The sequence below is a fragment of the Apodemus sylvaticus genome, chromosome 10 (genome assembly GCF_947179515.1).
Source record: "Apodemus sylvaticus chromosome 10, mApoSyl1.1, whole genome shotgun sequence".
Classification (NCBI taxonomy): domain Eukaryota; kingdom Metazoa; phylum Chordata; class Mammalia; order Rodentia; family Muridae; genus Apodemus; species Apodemus sylvaticus.
The window spans coordinates 16,808,725-16,824,856 of record NC_067481.1 but is presented as its reverse complement, the minus strand read 5'-3'; the positions used below and the strand labels follow the sequence as shown (position 1 = coordinate 16,824,856).

General features: G+C 45.8%; 1 protein-coding gene across 1 annotated transcript in view; it reads left to right on the top strand.

Annotated features, from left to right (window-relative positions):
* Map3k3 (mitogen-activated protein kinase kinase kinase 3) overlaps positions 1-14,693 on the top strand; it is a 72,127-nt gene extending 57,434 nt beyond the window's left edge. The window contains exons 7-16 of the mRNA XM_052196750.1: positions 1,390-1,523; positions 4,285-4,358; positions 6,576-6,643; positions 6,847-6,939; positions 7,485-7,676; positions 8,364-8,512; positions 9,097-9,228; positions 9,705-9,834; positions 10,302-10,479; positions 12,025-14,693. Of these exons, the coding sequence (XP_052052710.1) occupies positions 1,390-1,523; positions 4,285-4,358; positions 6,576-6,643; positions 6,847-6,939; positions 7,485-7,676; positions 8,364-8,512; positions 9,097-9,228; positions 9,705-9,834; positions 10,302-10,479; positions 12,025-12,253 (1,379 nt within the window). The 3' untranslated portion in view covers positions 12,254-14,693. The remainder of the gene's footprint in view (positions 1-1,389; positions 1,524-4,284; positions 4,359-6,575; positions 6,644-6,846; positions 6,940-7,484; positions 7,677-8,363; positions 8,513-9,096; positions 9,229-9,704; positions 9,835-10,301; positions 10,480-12,024) is intronic.
* Positions 14,694-16,132: the final 1,439 nt, after the last annotated feature.

Below are 16,132 nucleotides of genomic sequence, written 5' to 3'. Positions count from 1 at the left end.
TTTTTTGTTGTTCTTTTAAGAATCTTGGTATGTGGTTTATACTAGTCTCCTTGCTTCTATCCCGATTCCTGGGATTATAAGAGTACGCCATTATGCCAAGCTAGTTTCTCTCTCTCTCTCTCTCTCTCTCTCTCTCTCTCTCTCTCTCTCTCTCTCTCTCACACACACACACACACACACACACACACACACACACACACACAGGGCTTGGTAATATTTAGGGTTTCGAGGCTTGTGATCTTGCAGTGTATCTCCCAATTATATGTGTATAGAATTGAACTGGTCATTTTCCTAGGTTCTTTCTAGGATAGGAAGATGTGGCATTGGTGCCCAAAAGGGAAAAAGAAAAAGATGTAACATGTAGTAAGAATGTTGGTTATATGAATGTTTTTGTTTTAATCCCAGGTTTGGGATAGGGGCTGCTCTTTGTCCACAGCCATTAACTATGGTTGTCCCCTGCTGTAGGAAGGGCACAGTTTTTGCCAGTTGCAGATAGTTTGTGTTGGAACTCTGGGTACTCTTGAGAGGGTATAAATGGGAAAGCCCCAAGAGAGCCTAGGGTAGCTGCTGCTCCCTCTGTGGCTGTTGGCTTGTGCGGCTGCTGCGTTGCTATTGCTGCTTTGCTCGATTGCTTGTTGGATAGCCTGATGACCATGGAGATTGGAGGGGGATGGGACCAAAGAACCCAGCTCCCTTAATCAGCAGGAAGTAGTCTAAAGAGGTCTATACCTCCTTTCCCCTCTAACCTTCTTTCTCTCCTCCCTAGTGTTTGGGGGTTGGAAGGAATTAGGGTGGAGTAAGGGTTGGAGGGGTGGTAGATTTAAGAACCCAGTAATGTAAACCAAAAAATTGCACCTACAGTGACATTATCAAGAGAATTGACATTATGAATAATATATAAGAACATTAAATTTTTCATTATGTTTATTTATTGCATTTGTGTATACATACATGTACAGTGCATGCCACAGCATGTGTGGGGGTTAGAAGACAATTTGTAGGAGTCTTCTCTCTGCTTCTATCATGTAGATCCTGGAGGTTGGACTCTAGCTTACTGACAAGTACTCTTATCTGCTGAGTCATCTCAGGGTCCTACGCACATTTTTAAAGCTGGCTAACTAACATCCAGCTTACACAGACTGTCACAGAATTCATTCTGATTCATGTTCTGTGTCATAGTTCTTAGTTATATATGCTCTAGTGCTGCTCTGTCTCTGAAAGTTAGTTGTTAAGGAAGGGATAGTGTTTGCTTCCTCAAGCTGAACATGCTGAATTGCATGACTATCTAAATTGCATCCCTGACCTCTTGGGATCAGTATTCTATCTGGCCCTGCTCCTCTGTACTACATCTTAGCTCTGTTGTTAAAGGGTCTTCGTTCTGTGCTCTAGGTTCCCAGAACCCTGGCCGAAGCTCTCCTCCCCCTGGTTATGTACCTGAGCGACAACAGCACATTGCCCGGCAGGGATCATATACGAGCATCAACAGTGAAGGCGAATTCATCCCAGAGACCAGCGAGCAGTGTGTGAGTATGAGGATGTAGAGATGGGGTATCAGGGTGTACCATGACTTGTGTCAGACCAAGATTGTGATGGGACTCCCAGTGATCCCATTACAGATCTGAGGAATTTGATGCCCATCCCATAGTGCTTTGAGAACCATTTCTGCCCCCAAAATGGGTTAATTCCTTTGAAGGGCCAAAGGTCAGTTCTTTTGAAAGATGAGATCTAAGCCTCTTAATCTCACTAGTGTTAGGTGAGCACTTGATGATAACCCCACTGTGGATTGCAAAGCAACACTGTGCTGCTCTGTCTGTGTACTTTTCATTGACGTGTTTTAGTTTTACCTATGAACAGTCCTGACCTGACAGATTATATTTTTCATTGGCTACTTTTAGTTTTTCTATTTCTTGATGAAGGTGAGGAGCAGGTTATAAATTAGATTGTAGGACTAGTAAAATAACATGCTTTTGCCAATAGCTGTATTACCTATCTATTGTTAGTTATATAACAATTTGTTACAGATTTGGTATTAAAACAAAAAGCATTTATTATTTTAGTATCTTTAGATTAGAAGTCCAAACATGACTAAACTGTTTTTTTTTTCCTCGTGGTCTCACAGGGCTACACTCAAGGTCCTATTCAAGCTTGGGGCTCTTAGCACAGTTTAGCTCCTTGTGCTTGGCAGGACTGAAGCCATTTTTCTTTTCTAGAGGTTATTCAAGGAGTTTCTCAGATTCAAGAGGCTACCTGCAGTTCCTTATTATTAGTCCCTCTCATAGCATGGCCTTCTCAAGACTGGTCTGACTCTGTTGTTCCAGTCTACAAAGTTGGAGTCTTCTATAACATAATGTGATCACATGGCTTAACCATTTTGATGGCTAAATTTTTAACATAGCTTACTTAATAAACATTAAACTTTGGATCAGTTAACTGAGCAAGGGCAAGAACTCTGCTTTACCCCCGCCCTTCAGTGAGCTTGTCTTTACTGCAGCGAGTTAAGTTGTTATAAGTTTCTGAGATTTGGCTTAAGAAGGGAAAATTTCTAATAGATAAAATAGCCACAGAAGGCTCAAGGAATTGAGGTTGATTCCCAACACCCATGTCAGGCAGCTCACAACTGCCTGTAGTTCTAGCTGCAGGGATCTGATGTTGTCTTCTGACCTTTGTAGGTACTGCATATTCCCTTACACACAGACACAGACACATACACAAGCATAAAAATAAATATTTAAAAGGGAGGTGGGCTGGACAGATGGTATAGCAGTTAAGACTTCTTGATGCTCCATCTTTGGGGTAGCTGGAGGTGGGCTGGACAGATGGTATAGAAGTTAAGACTTCTTGATGCTCCATCTTTGAGGTAGCTGGCATCTCTTCTAGGCTCAGTGGGCTCCTATATCTTGTGTGCAAGTGCCACACATACAATTTAATACTAGTACATGTGTGATTTTACAGAAAGCAGATTCCTATACCTTTAATTATTCAAGCTATAAAGTATGTGAGAAACCTTTTAAAACTCTTTCTTTCCAGGTAACTTTAAGTTTAGAGCAATAAGCCTTTAGCTGCAGATTTCTTTTTTTTTTAATTTTTTTTTTAAGATTTATTTACTATTTAATGTAAGTACACTGTAGCTGTCTTCAGACACGCCAGAAGAGGGCATTGGATCTCATTATTATGGATGGTTGTGAGCCACCATGTGGTTGCTGGGAATTGAACTCAGGACCTCTGGAAGAACAGTCAGGGTTCTTAACCTCTGAGCCATCTCACCAGCCCCTAACTGCAGATTTCTTTCCTGGGTTTTTTACTGACCATCTGTCTGTATTGAACATGTACAGACTTTTCTTTGTCATCTCCTAAACAATACAATTTAACAACTTTCCACAGCATTTATGTTATATTATTATATGTAAGTAATCATGATAATGTAAAGTATACAGGAAGTGTGTGTGTGTGTGTTTTACCTACAAATACCATATTATCTTAGATAAGGGTCTAGAGCATATATATGTGTGTACATATACACATACACACATGATATCTTTATATAAGGGACTGTGATATCAGCAGGAATCCTGGAACCAGTCCCCATGGATATAGAGTAGTGACCATTTTCTGAATTTGAAGGCTACAGTTCCATCTTTACCACTTCTATGTCCGGGAGAGAGGGAAAAAAAATGAAGCTTTTAGAAGATTGGTTGGAAAAAAATCTATTCTGAAGGTCCTTCGTTATTGCATATAAGTTAGAAGAGTACTTTAATTTATGTAGACACCTCTTACCTCTGCTGTAGAGCAGGAGCTGGGAGTGTTTTGTTTTTCTGGCACCAGCTGTGCACTAACCATGTTTTTAGTTTGGATGTGTCTCCTCACCTTTCTTGGTTTGCAGTGTTCATTGTGAAATGAGGTAATGCTTATCTGTATAAACAGTGAATTATAGAGTATAAACAGAAGCATTAAGGTCCCACCCAAACTCCACTGGAAACCCATTGCAGGGCAATACCATGTCAAGTGCCAGGCTCTAATTTTGATGGGCCAAGAAAGTGCCAACAAGAGAAACAGTACTTTGCTCTATTGGCAGAGTCCTGAGGAAGCCAGCCAAACATTTTTCTTCATCTTAGAAGCTTGCCTTTCAAACTAAGGGAGAATGGTACCCTGTAACTCTTCCTCCACTACATGGGGAAACAAAGACACCTCCATATTTTGACAAAAGAACCACATGCTAGCTCTCCCTGGGTCAGCTGACTGGGATTTGAGTCAAACTGTGGTTTCATTGTGTGGCTTACCTTACAGATGCTAGATCCCCTGAGCAGTGCCGAAAATTCCTTGTCAGGAAGCTGCCAATCCTTGGACAGGTCAGCAGACAGGTAAGGAGTTGTAGTGGTTTGGGTTAATAAGTAGGCGTTTTTGGAATGGATTTAAGAGTAGAATTGGCTAGTCTATATCTTGGATACAGCCACGGGTCCAGGATTAAAACAGTGTGCTTCTAGAGAACCCCTCAATTTCCCAACACTCTGAGAATGTTTAGGAACACAGTAAAATAAACTTAGTAATATTTTAGAAGAACAGTTCACTTATTGTTGGCTGTGTTGTTCCCAGTGCTTTATGTGGTTTGACTTTACACATACTATATTCTGCCTACTTTTTAACCTTGTTACTGTGATTTGGATTGAGAAGCAATGATTTGTTGAAATTTGAAAGAAAAACGGGATTCTCACACATAGGTTGGTCTGTCCATTGTCTTTTTCTTTCTTCAAATGTTTCTGATTGAATAAGAAGCTAATTAGAAAACAGAATATCCAGATTGCTTAATTTTTATCTCTTGATGTAAAATATTTCTTCTAACACTGGTAGAAGTCAGTGGTATGCTTTATATAGCCAATGGCTATGTGGTTCACCTAGTGGTATCAAGGGTTTGTTTTGTTATTTTGCTTTATTGAGACCTGTTCTCACTAGATAGTTGGTCTGGAGCTCACAGTCTTCGTATGCCAATTCCTTTTGTGCCATAACCTGGCTTGAAAGGGTCTTTGGAGTAGGCCATCACCTCTTTATGCTAAGAACCTATTGATTGGGGATTGGGGAATAGGTCTGGGGCTAGGAAGCAGATACAGGAATAGAGTCCTTCTAAATTATGTGATCAGTTGTCCATGAAAGTGCTGATTTTGTGGACTTATCACTGTCCTCTAGATGTCACAGAATAAATCTGTGGTTATTAGTGTGTTAATTTCTTTGGGGCTTGCTCTCCAATTAGGGAACAAAAAGGCACAAGTAAGCATGGCAAGAGGTGCTACCACGAGGTAGGCAAGGTCTCAGCCAGGACAGAGATCTAGATTGGACTGTCCTAAACGTAGGGGTATCAAAGAGGATGGACAGTTTCTGACCTCCAAATATCCCTCAAAAGATACTCGGAGGACTAGGAAGATGGCTTGGGTAGTAAAGCACTTCAAGTACAAGCATGTGAGCGGGAATTCAGTTTACCAGATGTCAGGTGAAATCTCTGGGTTCAGTACTCACTGCACAAGTGTAGCCACTGCTGGGGAGGTAGAGACAGGAAGATAACTGAGGCTCACTAGCCAGCCAGTCTAGCCGAATCTGAAAGTTCAGGGTTCAGTGAGAAACTTTGCCTCTAAAAATAAGGAGAACTGGGAAAGACACCAGATACTAGTCTCTGGCCTTCACATGCACATCCACATCTGCATAGTACATGCACATAAACAAGGTACTTGACATGTCAAAGGTCCATTCAGATTTAACTGGATGTTGGAAAAGATAGCTTAATTTACCCACTTTCCTATTGGTTATTAATTTCTCCATCTCTAAAATGAGATGGTAGTCCAAAAGGAGGTCTTAAGAATAAGTCTTTCTTCCTGGCTGTCTTTGAGCATATCAAGAGAGGTGTTATATTTAACCTGTAGGTTACCAACTAGTAATAACAAAGCAGCTACTCAATAATTGGTACCTGTATTACTTTTATTATTTGTTGTAACTTACAGACGTATGAGGATTAAATGAGGAAAAGCTCACTCTGTAAAATAAGGAATCATTCTTTGCCAGGCAGTGGTGCCACACACTAATCTCAGCACTCAGGGTAGAGGTAGGCAGATCTCTGAGTTCAAGGCCAGCCTGATCTACAAGAGTGAGTTCCAGAATTAGCCAGGGCTACATAGAGAAACCTTACTTCAAACAAAGCATTCTTTACACTGCAGTGTTTTCATTATTACTGCCTAGGCCGAGGTGGTTTGTTATGGGGGTTTGGTCTGGTTTGATTTGGTTAGGTTTTTGCAGCTCTTCTTCTACTATAGAGATTAGAGATTAGGAAAAAAAAAAAAAGCCAAAAGTGGAAAGGGGCAGTGGCCAGGGTAGAGCTCAGTAGAGTAGGTGGAGGCTTCCCTCCTGATTTTTGGCCTCCGGCTACTGTAGTGTGGTGTGAGAGCACCAGACTCCAGGTTCCTGGTAGAGCTGCTTTTCTCCACCTTTTTCTGAACATCATTTGGAAGGGGGGACCATTTCAGATGTCCTTCCTTCTGCCCTCTGGGCTGCTCTAGACAGGCACTGAAGTTTATTTCATAGTCTTTTGTTTCTAGCCCATCCTTCAGGAAATCACAAATGTCCCGAGCCCGGAGCTTCCCAGACAACAGAAAGGAATGCTCAGGTGAGTTCTACAGAATCTAGATGACTGCAGGGGCTGGGGACGTAAGTATTGGAACCACAGATGCCTCTAAATGGGAAAGCCAAAAACTATATAGTAATTTTTTTGGAAATTCTACTGTAAAGTCTCAGGAGGCTTAGGAGCTTATGTGAGTCATCCATTTTGATTTACCCTGGGTCTAGTAACTAACTGTCATGTCTTCTCAGATCGGGAGACCCAGCTCTATGATAAAGGAGTAAAAGGTGGAACCTATCCCAGGCGCTACCACGTGTCTGTGCATCACAAAGACTACAGTGATGGTGAGTGCTCTACACTGGCCCTGCTGGATGGCTGGTCAAAGATCAAACTTTTGCCTAGAAAAAGCCACCACAAAAGGAGAGTTTAGGGGTGGATGAAAAAGAAACCAATTACTCTAGCCTTTACATTTTCTCTTATTCCTGGGGCAGTGTGCTCTAGGCTTTAGGCAAAAAAAAAAAAAAAAAAAAAAAAACTACCTAAATATGGGGGAAGTGAGGGGGTGTAGGACCATGAAAATGCTGCCACTGGGAATGTGTCCTTTGAGTACGTGTATGTTCCAGGGTGCCCCCTCTTTAATGTCATCTTCTGTGGCAGCAACAAATAGACTAACCTTCCCTGTGTTCAGGGCTTCTTGAACCAAGCAACTTCCAAATTTCTGCTTTTGTCTTGATCTTAGGGGCCTAGGACAGCCTTTCTGGCATGAATTGGGGGGGGGGGGGGGCGGCAGGTAGGATGCGCCTGAGCTGGTGGTCACTGTCCTCTGCTTCTCACACCTGGTTGTAGCCAGGCTCTGACTTGCTCTGTCCTCACTCTTACACCCTTTTAGGCAGAAGAACATTTCCCAGAATACGACGGCATCAAGGCAACCTATTCACTCTGGTGCCCTCAAGTCGCTCCTTGAGCACAAATGGCGACAACATGGGCGTAGCTCTGCAATACCTGGACCCCCGTGGGCGCCTACGGAGTGCAGACAGCGAGAATGCCCTTACTGTGCAGGAAAGGAATGTGCCAACCAAATGTGAGGAGTGTCCCTGACTAGGAGGGGGCTGTGGGGTGCTGACTAGCTGCAGGGGCAGGAGCTCAGCTGTGGCACACTTCTCTGGTGCATCCTTCCCACTCTGTACAGAATTTTGGAAGAGACACCGTACTCTAGAATCTAGATCTGATCCTATGGCCATATGATGAGCCATTTCTTTGTCTTTGGTTTCCCCATGTTAAAGCTAAAGAATATATTCTTTTTGTTTTGTTTTGGTTTTGTTTCTGTTTTTCAAGACAGAGTTTCTCTGTGTAGCCCTGGCGATAGCCCTGGAACTCACTCTGTAGACCAGCCTGGCCTTGAACTCAGAAATCCACCTGCCTCTGCCTCCCAAGTGCTGGGATGGTACATGCCTGTAATCTTAGCACTCAGAAAGATCTAAAGTTTGAGACCAGCTTGAATTATATGTGAGTTCAAGACCAGTCTGTGTTATCCACCAAGGCCTTATCTAAAAATCATAATGATGCATGGGATCAACATGCATGGGAGCTTTGAAAATAAGATTAATCAGCACAGAATGCTATTTTATTAGTCTTCTGTTTGTCAGGACTCTGACCTTAAGGTCCTGTTGACCAAGGGCTTAGGCCTGCAAGAGAAGGAAGGGGTGGGCGGTACTGGGTCCAAATACAGAAAGTTCATGCTTTGACGCTGTCCTGCTGCTCTCCGTAGCTCCCAGTGCTCCCATCAATTGGCGTCGGGGGAAACTCCTGGGTCAAGGTGCCTTCGGCAGGGTCTACTTGTGCTATGATGTGGACACAGGACGTGAACTTGCTTCTAAGCAGGTCCAGTTTGACCCAGATAGTCCTGAGACAAGCAAGGTATGGCCTTCCCCATGCACTAACCTCCAGCCAAAGCACCTACTGAGTACTGGCCTAAAGTGGTACAAGTTGCTTCCCCATAAGTTCTTCTCAAGCCCCCTGCTGTTCATCTTAGCTCTAGCTGAGGGGTGAAGGCTTAGTTCCAGAGTGGCTGGAGCCCTGGGAGGACTGCCTCTGTGCTAGATAGATTCCCTAGGAACCCAAACTGAGACGTGACGACCACTTCCCCAAAGGGTACTCTGCACCCATTCCCCAGACAGTGCCTCTGCCCAGGAGGAAGCTGTGAAACTCACTCATTTGTTCTTTTGAAGTAGGAGTCACATAGTCTATACCTCAGTTTGAATAGGCAAATATAGTCGTTACTTTAACTAGGCTTCTATAGCCCCTCCTCCCTCCTTCCTCTGGGTAAGGAGCACTGCATCCCAAGGGCTACTGAGCATTGTGGCCAAGGGCTAGACAGTTGAGTTTGCTGTTCCCCAGCAGAAGTTCCCAAAGCAGATCCCTGTGAAACAAGCTAAGCTGACCCTGGGTAGGCAGAACTGGACGCTGAGTGCCTAGGTGGGTGACCACTGGTCCCTCTCCAGGAGGTGAGTGCTCTGGAGTGTGAGATCCAGTTGCTGAAGAACTTGCAGCATGAGCGCATTGTGCAGTACTACGGCTGTCTGCGGGACCGTGCTGAGAAGATCCTCACCATCTTTATGGAGTATATGCCAGGGGTATGTGCTCGCTCTTGGAAGCATGTGAAATTCCCATAAGAGTGCCTGACCTTGGGCTAGTGGCTATGGGTGTGAGTCACCCTTGACCTGGGTTTGATCGCATGAGCTGGGAAACCATGTGTAGTGATAGCAGGATTTGATGTCAGAAGGGCCTTTCCTATAGCTACAGAGAGAGTGTGAGATGAGAAATGGCCAAGGTTCCATCTAACTTGAAAATCCAGAAGGGCTGGTCCATGTCAAGTAAGCACAACCTTCACCTAGAACAGTGGATCCCTTCCGCTGCCACTTGCTTGAGATAGGACTGTTGATGCTTTTCCCTAAGCTGTCTTGACAGCTCCTGACCAAAGTGTTCATGACATGCAATTGAGACTCAAATGAATCCCTGCTTCACTATAGTAATGGGCTGGAAAAACTGTGTCCCCTTTCACAAGCAGCCTCTCATAAGGGGACTCTTTTGACTCCTTGTGCTATATTAGGGCTCTGTAAAAGACCAGTTGAAGGCCTATGGAGCTCTGACAGAGAGTGTGACCCGCAAGTACACCCGGCAGATTCTGGAGGGCATGTCATATCTGCACAGCAACATGATTGTGCATCGGGACATCAAGGGTGAGTAGAGAGAGAGCTGTGGTGAGGCATCAAGACCTAGGTTCAGCCAGGCATAGTACTGTAAACCTTTAATCCAAGGCAGAGCCCTGTATACTTTGAGGCCAGCTGGTCAGCATAGTGAGTTTGAGATCTGACAAGCTACATAGTGAGACCTAGGTTCAAGGCTACCATTCCATTACCAGTAGACCAATCACTACTAACTGCTCTGAGCTTTCTGAAAAATTAGGATCCCAATTACTTACTTAATTGGAGATGAGTATACAAATTGGTTAAGCAGTATGGGGGAAATAGTCCAAAAGGCAAATCTAGACTATGGAGCTGATCCTTATACTGTGAGGCTTCCTGCAACTCAGGTCTCAGTCAGTGGTGGCTCTGGCCTTCCCACAGTTTTCAGGCACCTGGAAGGGGAGATAGTAGGAAACTATAAGAGGGTACAAACTGGTAGCCTCTGCCCTTTTGTGCCTTAGGAGCCAATATCCTCCGAGATTCAGCTGGGAATGTGAAGCTGGGGGATTTTGGGGCCAGCAAACGCCTACAGACCATCTGCATGTCAGGGACAGGCATGCGCTCTGTCACTGGCACCCCCTACTGGATGAGTCCTGAAGTCATCAGTGGCGAAGGCTATGGAAGAAAAGCAGATGTGTGGTGAGTACTGATGCTATCTATCTCCCCGACTGACTGAGCTGAAGGATCTCTAAATCAGACATGAACTTGGGGGCTTGACAGTATGAGAAAGAGAAGCTGAGGACCTACTCTTGCTGGCTGGTGCACCCAGGGTGCGGGGTGAGGGGATAAATGCAGGGCACATTGACAAAAGGGATGAATTTTCATCCCAAACAACTAAGGGTTATTGCTAAGGACTTAAGCCACAGGAGTCAAAATCCCTCATGTTTGATGGACCTCTTTAAGAAGCAGGTTTGTACCTAGTGGTTAGTGCTCGCTTCGGCAGCACATATACTAAAATTTGACCTAGTGGTTAACCCCTTTAATCCCAGCACTGGGGAGGCAGAGACATTCAGATCTCTGTGAGTTCCAAGCCAACCAGGAACGTGAGACTATGTCAGAAAGGAAAGAGGGAGGGAAGGAAAGAAAGGAAAAAAGAAAATGTAGGTTCTAGAGCTAGGGAGGATGGCTTGATGGGTAAGAATACTTGCTATACAAAATATGAGGACGTAAGTTAAAATCCCTAGGTCCCACATAAAAGCCAGGCATGCCTGTAACTCCAGCATTGGGATGCAGACAGGTGGATCCAGAGAGCTCTCTGACCGCTCAGTCTAACCAAAAGGCAACCTTCCTCTGCATATACAAATATAGACATGCTCACGTGCATAACACAACACACACACACACAGAGGGAGAGGGAGAGGGAGAGGGAGAGGGAGAGAGAGAGAGAGAGAGAGAGAGAGAGAGAGAGAATGAGAATACAGGATCTATTCTGAAAGCCTAGATTTGTCTTTAAACGAGCAAACTCAGGCCCTTCTTGTGCCCAAATGGCTTGCATTTGAGTTGCTTAACTTTATATCTGACTTCAGAAAGAACCCAAGAGTTATAAGAACAACTGTCCTTGGAAAGTTATCATGTGTCATCCACCAAAGGTGTCTAAATCCTAACTGCCAAAACCTATAAATGTAACTATAGGGCAGCAGGTCTTATGTAACTGTGAGGCACTATGCTGATGTATCTGGGTGGGCCTGCGGTAATGATGAGGTCCCTATAAAAGAAAGGCAGGTCAGAGTGGGGAGTGGGAGACGTGGCAGGGGGTACACAGGTTAGAGTGACTTAGTCAAGAAATTTGGGACCAGAAGCCAAGGAACACAAACAAATGTCTTGGGGAAGCTATTGCTTATTAATATCGAATGTGCTGAATATACACAATCTTGGGTTCAGTCTCACACAAAAGAGATGCAGCTAGGAAGAAATGCAGACAGCAGCCCTGAAACTCAAAAATCAAGGAAATAGGAACTAATTTCACTAACAGGAAACTAATAGAATTATCTTGGAGGCTCACAGTCTCAGTAAGTATCCGAGTGACATCTTTGCATGCAGCATATATCTGCAACCCTATCAACCTTTAGCTTAGCTCATTGTCCTTCAGTTTTGATCTGAGAAAGATACCTCCTTTCATCACAGTGTATAGAGCGGCTGAGAGCCTGAAGCTGGCTGACAGGTGACATAGGGTCTCTCTTCCAGGAGCCTGGGCTGTACTGTGGTGGAGATGCTTACAGAGAAACCACCTTGGGCAGAGTATGAAGCTATGGCTGCCATTTTCAAGATTGCCACCCAGCCTACCAATCCTCAGCTGCCCTCTCACATCTCAGAACATGGCCGGGACTTCCTGAGGCGCATATTTGTGGAAGCTCGTCAGAGACCCTCAGCTGAGGAGCTGCTCACACACCACTTTGCACAGCTAGTGTACTGAGCTCTCAGGGCTCTGCTGCTGCCAGCTGCCACCTGCTGAGCAGGCCAGGAGCTGCTGTCAGGCTCAGTGAAGTTGCTGCTTCTTCCAGGCAAGGCTATGGACCAGTGGAACGTCGGTCCAGCCATTTTTTGTCTGTGCCCCATCTGCCGCTGGGACTCAAAGCCAGGATGGGATAGCTCTGACATCAAGACTGGGAGCTCCAGCCTGTAAGACCCAGAGCTTTAGCATCCTAAGCTCAGTATGGTGGGAAGGGCTGGGAACAGTATGCAAGACTGCCATGGGTCCTGCGTGCCCTCAGATGTGTCCTAACACTGCAGACAGCACTGAAGTCAAGAGGGACTGGGGCACAGGACTTACTCAAGGTTATGAATAGTGTTACTTCATTCAGAGTGTTATTTTGTTTCTCTCCCAACGTTTGGAGACCACCAGCTATCTGGGCTGCATGAGCCCACGCAAGCCTGAGGTAAAGCCCAGCCCCCCCAGCCTACAGAAGGTAGCGGTTTGGGCTGCCCCACTAAGAGCTTCCAGGTATGCGGGCGCTGTCAGTCCTGTCTTACCAAAGATGAGTGAAGCAAATGTTATGCTGCCTTATTCTGGGAAGGAGGAGCTACCCGGATAAGCAGGGCCTGAGAAATGGAGCTGCCTCCAGAACCTGGGGAGACCCAGTCTTGTCAATGCAATTTTCTCTGTTTTACAAGTTGGAGTCACTCTTAATGCTGTTCCCAGTTTTTAAACTGGAGACTTTGCCCTCTGAGCTCTGGAGACCCATGTGGGCTTAGGCCTTGGACTGGATGGGAGAGCTGATGGCCTCCACCCGGCCTGCACTCTGTTCCCTCACTGGAGCAGAGAAATAGACAAGTCAGAGCACCTGGCCCTGAGCAGCTCAGCAAAGTGCAGGGGGTTGTCTCAGGCTGTCTGCATCTCAAACCCGTCAGGCCTGAGCCCACTCCATGGGACAGAAAGTCCTTGTGCTGCCACAACCGTGTCCGAAACCACCAGCTGTATTTCTTAGCCTGACTTGTCCACTTGTCCTCAGCCTCATTCCCTTCTTGTTCCTCCCACAGGGAGGATGCCAGCAGGGGTTAGGGAAAGAGTTATCTCCAACAGCTTAGAGTTGGCCATATTTACCTCAGCCGGGTGCTGGGCCTTTCTTCCAGCCCCTTTCTTCCCCTCCAAATGTGCCTATTGCTAGAGCTCCTCCCTCCCAACTCCCCAATTTCTTGGGAGTTATCATTAAAGGAAAGAAGAAGAAAAAAAAAAGCCAGTGCCCAGGAATGGGCATCTCCAGGGAGCTGGGGATTAGTGCCAGGCAGCTCTTTGCCAGCCATGCCCACTTCCCCATGGGCACAGAACAAGCCAAAGCCTTCGTTGTATGTTGACGATGCACTTTTATGAATGTAGTTTCTATCGCTGTTTTTAGCCTTTTCACATCATGTAATGTGAGGCCTTGTACTTGTTAATTTATATCTCAGATCCATATTTGATGGTTTTATATATATCAATTCTAGACTGTTACCGGAGATGGACTCCTGAAGAGAGAACAGAAATTGAAAGCAGCTGGTTTTGCAGAGATGTGTGTTGCACGGTGCCAACTGGGCCCCTCTGTTTTGCTTCCTTTCCTTTGGGGGGTCTGTCAGGCCACTCCCTAACTGCTCTGAAGCCAGTGAGCAAAGTCCTGCTTCCACCTCAGCCTTTGCCCAAAGTAGGGACTGGTCCTTCTTCTAGACCAAAGCTGCCAAAGGCAGCTCGGCCTTTCTGTGACCCCATCCTGATGGCTGTATAGCACCCCTTAGCCTATCTATATCCACACCCCAAACCCAGAGGAGATCAAGCTTGGTGGGCTGACAAGATGTTAGAGGAGACAACTCTGCTGTCACAGGTTCAGGCTCTCACAGAGCCCCCCATCTCCCCTGGGGGAGCTTATTACCTCATAGGGAATGTTTCTAAAATGAACTTAAAAGTAACCCAGCAAATCCTGCACTCCAAAGGAAAAAAAGACCCCCCCCCTTTTTTGTGCCAAAAACTGTGGACATGCTGGTTCAGCATCCTCAGGACCAAGCTATTAATTTATTTTTTCTTATTAACAAATCCAAATGAGAAGTTGTGGGCCTCCAGGATGGCCTGGGCCCAAAGGTTATGAAGGACGGTTTCCTAGCAGCCCTTTGGTCTGCTATGCAAAGACGCTATGCCACCATTTGTTCTTCATTCCATGGGGTTTATCTGCCTTCACCAACCACGTGTGGAAGGGCCAGGCCTGGGTCAGGTGCATGCTGCCACCCTCCTGCCCCTCCCAAGCACCCAGCTCTGTGTCTGTGTCTGAATTGTGGATTGTGCAGAAGAACCTGCAGCCATAGTTATTGACTATATCTTGACTGAGGGCTTGCAGTGCAAAGCCAGGCCAGTGCATTACTTACAATAAAAGGGATCATTTATATCAGAAGGGTCCTGTGACCATGCTTTTGGTTGAAGGTGGTGATGGAAATTTTTACAGGGATGAGTTGGGTACAATACCTAACACCAGGTTTAGGCCATTTAGTAGAACTTGAAATGGCTGCCTAAAGCATCCTGTATGACTTGGCCAAGCATCATTGCTAAACCAGGTGGTCCCCTCCTTCCTCTCCTTCCCTCTTATCCCAGTGCTTCACTGGCCGTCCATCTGAGCTGGAGATATCAATAGCTAAATTCCTAGGACCATTCATGGCATTTTGTAGTCTTCCTGGTGGAGGGGCTTCCTTTGTCTCATTCTTACAGAGCATCAGTCAGAGGCAAGGTCTCAATGTAGCTCTGCTGTCCTGGAACTCTATATTATATAGAGCAGGCTGGTCTTGAATGTACAGAGATCCAACTGCCTCTGCCTCCTGGGTGCTGGTATGAAAAGCATGTGCTACCACGCCCAGCCACTGTTTCTTTACTGCAGCCAGAGACCATCCTTGTCCCCATAAAGCCAAGGCGTTGTCATGCCTGCTTCCCAAATGCCCACCTGAAGGAATACTCCAGTGATTCACCCATCAGCAAGACCAAAGGCTGGGCTGCCTAGCAGTCTTTGACTTCTTGCTCACCAGTTCATCTGTCCCATAGGCAGTTTGCAGAAGTCAGGACACTAGGGCCTGGGGCGGGACAACTCAGACTTCCACTGAAGGAGCATCGTCACACTTGCCTTGTTCCCATGCTGTGAGCGGTCATCCCTCAGTGGGCATCAACTCTCAGAGGCACAAAGTTTGTCCCTGGAGGTTCTGACACAGTAGCTGTGACATCCCACTTCACAGAAGAAGCTCTAGGCAGATGACAATAATGAGAGGAAAGGTAGAAGCCACAGGGCTTAGTGCGCTAGTCTGTGGATTCCCACCATTCCTTGCAAAGCTCTAGGGCAAAGGGCTAGGAGTAAACCAGACAGCTGGGCTCCGCTAGCAGAAAGACAGACAGACGGTCTTGGCCAAATCAGAAACATTCTGTTTTGCATTCCACTCTACTCAAGTGTAGTAAATTAGCCCTGAAGAACTGAGGCCAGGCATGAATAACGCACGCCTTTAATCCCAGCACTTTGGAAACAGAGGCAGGCAGATCTCTCGGAGTTCTAGGCCAATCAGGGCTACGTACTCAGTGAGACCCTGTCTCAAAAAACAAAATGTGTAGTTGCGAGTGAGTGTGCCTGGCTTCTCTGGGACAAGGGTACACAGTGGGATTTCAGGTTCGACAGCTTAACACCCCAAGGTGGCAGAGACCAGTTTTTCTAGGTAATACTTCTCTGACAACTGTCACCCAGCCCCTTCAAGGCCAGGAGGATTATAGGCTGCCCGCTCCCTCCTGTTCCCATCCCTGTGATGAGCCTGCAGCATCAGTGCCACAAAGCACCCCATCGGCCACATAATAGAGTCAAGA